A 5,487-nucleotide genomic window follows, 5' to 3' on the forward strand; every position below is an offset into this window, starting at 1 on the left:
CTAACAAATTTGGCCGTGGAGGATTTCACCGTACCCTAAAGTCTTTGCTTCCCCATTCAAGCCTCTTAATCCACCCTCCTAATGGGATTCCTTTTTAACTCTGAATTTTCACTTTAATATTCAGTCGGTAGGAATCCTGCTTAAGCAATTGGGATCTGAAATGTAACTAGGGTCAGGATTACATTTACAGAGTCATTATGAAATTCTTTGGATTGATGCTTCCTTACATTTATTGGAACAATATCAATTGTATGCGATTAAAGTAACTTAATTTCACTACCGATTGTGCTGTCAACTATAAACTACAGTCGACTAACCTTTTTCTTTCTTACCTTCCATATTGTTTTACCACCAAAATTTTATAAGATTTGGAAGGGCTTTTTGGCAATTAAATTAATCACCAGCGTCAAGCATTTGATCACCTGAAATGTTTTTCCTTCAGATGGCGTGTCTATGATTTCCATCAATGAACGGATCAGCGCTAATCCTCAATCCTCCAACTACTGTCGTCTACAGTCAGTCTTTAACATCTCACCTACTTAGCAATTGCGATCAGGGGGTTAATGAAGGTGCTGCCTTTACGAATTTATTACCTTAGTTTTCGCCAGTTAGGTCAAGGCACATGACCTGTCAAAAAGTAAATCCATTCGGACGTGTGCTATCTACATGCCTCGTATCACACACTTGGCTTGAAACGAATTGGGCTGATAACTTATGGGAATTTGCACATCATTGTCTCAGATCTCTCCTTCAATCTACGATCCAGCAAAAATGGGATAGGTTAAAAGGCGTAGAGGGGTCATTGTTTCTAATTTTGTTTTCCCTTTTTAGACCTTTTATTTCCAGCAACACAAAAGGGTAACTCCACGATGTGCCTGCGTAGGCTGAGTGTCACAAATGTGTGACAAGCCTTTAACCAGCCCATGATGACTGGTTGGAAGGTAATTATAGCTAAAATGAATCGGTTAGCTATTGCTATTGTGGACTATGGCAGACAATTTTTACTCAAGACTAAGATTTAAGAGAGGAACGGTGTCTGATACTTGGCACCCAATTTGGTTGCAAAAATATCTATTTACAGACTTCACGATTGAGGAATCTGAACTATGAAATAAAGCCAAAGCACTATTACTATAGTTTTTCCGAAAATCAAAATAGTTAGCCCATAATATGGGCTAGATGTGGCTCTGACAACTATAAGTTCGTTCAAGCGATGTCTGACAGTCCACATCTGTCAATTTTTATGGCAGCCTTTTTTGATGAAGGATTTCGTGAGTGAAATTAACAAGGCCTGCCTATCTCGCTCTTTATCTCATTTTATCTTGTACAAAATACGGGGAGCTGACAGCAGCCCATCACTTAGGGTAGTCATTGTTTTCCGCACCTGCTTGATCAAGTAGCAAAGAACGTGTTTTTGGAAATTGGCAAAGAATCTCCGCCCCATTAGAAGTTGACCTTTTCACTTTTAAATTTTTCTATAGGACGTCTCATGAGAGGGTGTAGCTACCATCAGATGACCAAAGATGATCATGTGATTTCCATCCATAACAATAGGCAATACCTCGTTCATTAAATCGCGTATAATGCATGCCACGGCCGCTACACATTGTAAAGCATTAGACAATGGTCAGTCGAATAGTCGCCCTCGTCAAACTTCTTGTAAGATTTTTGAGAAAATGCTGAGGCAGAAATGGATTAAGAACTTGATTCTAGCGGTGGATAGATGAATCACACCAGGAATGGAAGTCTATGTACTTATGAGGATGAAAACATGTGTATAACTACTTAGCGAAGTAATTTGCAATTTTCGTGTCATGAATGACTTTCCTTATCTACCAGTGAGATCGTGGTTACTAAGCCATTGGATGATAATTTTTATAAGGTGTTTATTTGTTAACTAACTTGTGATGAGAAATGGGTTTCGCATTCCAGTGTAAGTCATCAGTTATCCCCACTTGAACGGTTCACTCAACAGCCAATCACTGCTAAAATTCGTACCACTTCGTACCCAAAAGACAATATTTGCTTTGTATGTCGTTCGTTACACCTTAATTTTGGTCGCCGCCTACTTTGTTTTGGAAGGGCATGACTTCATAAGGAATGATAAAAAGGAGCTAAAATTATTATTTGTTAATAACCTGTTGAACGCAAGACAATTACTAACAAACCTTTCCGTTTGATGCAGCCGAAGAGTATTCAAGAAAGGCCTTTCTGCTTAAAAAGCAGATGGGAATATTCGATTAGGCGTTTAAAACTACTTTTTACACTAATTTAACGACAGTCAATTCTATACACCCATTTGGAAATCAGATGCTCTAGAAGTAAAAAGTTAAATTAAGTAGGCACTGGCATTTAATGCACTCTTGGGAGTGACTTTTGGAAGTGTAGATGAATTTGGCTAACATATAAAAAATAAATAAATTTTAATGGGTTTATTAATGGGCAGGAGGTGTAAATTCCGATCTACCCTCCGGCACGGATAAAACCAACCACTGCTGAAAGATACACATCCTCTTAGCTCGTCTAATATTAAAAGCATTATTATGCAAGACATACATTACACTATCCTCTCGTCCATTTGATCACCCTCATTCTCTCCCTTCTTCATGTGTAGCCCTTGTGTTTGCCAGCGCAGTGGTGGTTTTCTTCCGTTAGTGCTCGCACTTCGCCTTCACATCCATCTGGTAGCGTGCCCTCGTAGGATCGAAATTGGAAATGGTCAATGGTTGATGGATGAGTATGTAGTCATTTGTTATGATTGCTATAGTCTATAGGCGAGAGAGCCCTAATTACGCAGAATGCTGCTTCGCTTCACGACTGATGCGACTTTCGAATCTGCCTATTTTATGATACTGGTCTGCCTCTCGATTGACTTTATTCTAGTTCTCCTTATCATAATATTTTTCTGCCTGATATGTGACTGTCGTGTGATTTGAAGAGTTTGACTTATTTACTTTTGCTGTCCTAGCAAACACTGTAGAAAACAGTTAGCTGCTACATTCGTGTTTTTAAAAAGGAGATTGGAAGATGCTCTCAATTTACATTCTGTGACCACCTTAAATGATAGAGCATTGCTTGATTTTTGGATTAGAGCCCTGTACCTTAGGGCCACTTGTCTTAGGATCAAATTGTAAGTCTTCTGGTTGTGTGCCTTTGTTGAATGCTTTCTGCAGCGTAGTACGGGTGCAATTATTTATCGACCACTCACCAACATGGCAAGTGTCCAGTCGCCGTGCTTTTCTTTGAAAACCGGAAGGTTGGAATAAGTAAAAATGATCAATTTGTCCTGTTTTTGGCTTTCCTTATTGCCAACCGCACTGAATGAAGAAAACTGAAAGGACCAATACTTCGCTTTGTGTCTCCATGTATACAGTCCTAGCTACTTTGGTGACTTAGACACCAGTAACGAAAATATAAGGGTTCCTAAAAGGAACCTGGCCCTCAGGCTTCGATGATATTGTGAAGTGGTATATGTAAAGCATTATTTTTGGATTTCCCTTCTGCACCATCAGCAAGTCCTTGCAGCACAGACGCTCACTGCCCTTCAAACAAAGAAGGGAAGCATAGGCATTAATTTTAATGTCAGAATTAAGACATCTTGGCCTGATTTCAAGTTTGCAGATTATGAAGTTGCGGAAGAGTTGACAACGGCGGCCACGAATAACTCACGATGAAAATGGGAATGAAATCGGCAGCATTGGTGTTACTGATGTGTAACTTCGTAGGCAACAAACGTGGATCATTGTAACTGGTGGATTCCTAATTATTAAGATATGCAAGCAGTGGTGGAACGACTACTGAATTTGGGACGGGTGCACCACAAGTTACAAGTGGCTGCAAACTTCCATCCTTGACGCCATCCACGCCATTGTTACCCCAAGGAGTCTGCACAACCCATGAATTTCACCACGTTCCCTCATTGGGTTCTTCGATACATTGAAAAAATAACTTAGTTTTGCAATCTCTGCTCAGTCGGCAAATTGATTGTTAAAAGAAATTTCTAGGTCCTGAACAAATGATTGCTTTATTTTGACGGTGATTATGTGAGGTGGCATTTAATCAACAACAGAAAATTAGCGTCAAAAGTCTGAATTGAGATTGCAGAAGCATAAAATCAGAGGGTTTTACGGGCGTGTTTGATTGTGGGGATGTAGGAGTGCTACCATATGGAAGGTTAGAAATGCGAAAATTTGTAGAAGATGGATGGGAGGGAAAAAGTAGAGAGGAAGTGGTGGAGGGTGAACTAATTATATGGTTGATCTCTGTACCAACTGAAGCTGTTCATCGAGCTGCATCGGTTACCTTTCAGCAGGACCTCCCCTGTTCCAGTGTTGTAAGACAAAGGCTTTGCACAAAATGGCCACTGCTGTTGAGTCTGCGAGGAGTTGGTAAAGTCACGGTGTATTCCCTTGCAAGAGCATCAACATATCTTCTGGTTTAGTTTAAAGTACCTTGCAGCGCTGATAATGTTGCTGTGTGGTTCAGTGCCAATTAATTACTAAAAGTTTCAGTCAACATCGATTGCAAATAGAATGAGCATATACAACCCACTGATACTAAAATGGCCACAAATTCAAAAATTACCCACCTAACCAAGGTTTTACTAGGCACTTAAGCTTGCTTATTTGAAGGATTATGTTGTGGTATGGGATGACAGCAAACCAATGCTTCATCCTAGCAGACAAAAACCCACTGACAATAGATAAGACGCTGTTCTTTCTTTTATAAAATTTGGAGTACTTTAAACCATAAAATAACTGGAAAGGAAATAGGCCTTCAATGGGCTCACCCTATGTTGTACTTCTGACCTTAGTGCTCTTGTAATGTTCAGCACCACCCGTCTTTAGCGCATTGGAGGATAGTATAGATAGTAAATTAGTTCAGCTAATGAATATGGCCAAACCCGTCCTGCTGGATTTGTACATATACTTTTAACCAAAAGCTTGCACTTGTGATGCGATTCGCAATCACTAATTTCCTCATTCTTGGGTTTTTTTTGGAGAAGTGGAATCATTTTCTTCCATAGCCTTTAAGACTGCAAACCGATGTGTGTGAAGTCTGTCAAATGTACTTTCTCGGATTCACCTGCCTCTAAGGTCACAGGGACTTAATTAACACAGGTGTGCTTCCTTTCACTACTAGTACTGTATTAACTAATGCCTGTGTTGAAATGTAATCCATCCTTTTTGAGCACAAATAGTGCTAAGAGTTACAACAAATGCACAGGTCACATTATTTTATGCGAAAGAGGCAAGAAGTGCTTTTATGATTTAGAGTAAATGTTGTAGCAAATGAAGCAATTTTTGCATTTGTTCTCTAGAAATGAGAAACAGTAGGGGAATGAGGAGTTAAATAGCGATTCTACTGTGAAATCTTGTGCATTTGGAAAACTATAAGAAGGTTTGTCTGCTGCACATTTTCATTGAAATGTGATTTTACTTAAATTTTGCTGTAGTTTGGACTACTGCTAACTGTCTTGCTTGTCAA

General features: G+C 39.5%; 1 protein-coding gene across 1 annotated transcript in view; it reads right to left on the reverse strand. All coding sequences in view use genetic code 11, as the record gives it.

Annotated features, from left to right (window-relative positions):
- Positions 1 to 2,329: 2,329 nt before the first annotated feature.
- EGR_09945 (hypothetical protein) overlaps positions 2,330 to 5,487 on the reverse strand; it is a gene marked incomplete at both ends in the record, with an annotated part of 3,726 nt that continues 568 nt past the window's right edge. The window contains 4 exons of the mRNA XM_024499194.1: positions 2,330 to 2,398; positions 3,209 to 3,317; positions 4,663 to 4,757; positions 4,904 to 5,027. Of these exons, the coding sequence (XP_024346400.1) occupies positions 2,330 to 2,398; positions 3,209 to 3,317; positions 4,663 to 4,757; positions 4,904 to 5,027 (397 nt within the window). The remainder of the gene's footprint in view (positions 2,399 to 3,208; positions 3,318 to 4,662; positions 4,758 to 4,903; positions 5,028 to 5,487) is intronic.

This window comes from Echinococcus granulosus (assembly GCF_000524195.1).
Source record: "Echinococcus granulosus chromosome Unknown EG_S00177, whole genome shotgun sequence".
In the NCBI taxonomy this organism is placed as follows: domain Eukaryota; kingdom Metazoa; phylum Platyhelminthes; class Cestoda; order Cyclophyllidea; family Taeniidae; genus Echinococcus; species Echinococcus granulosus.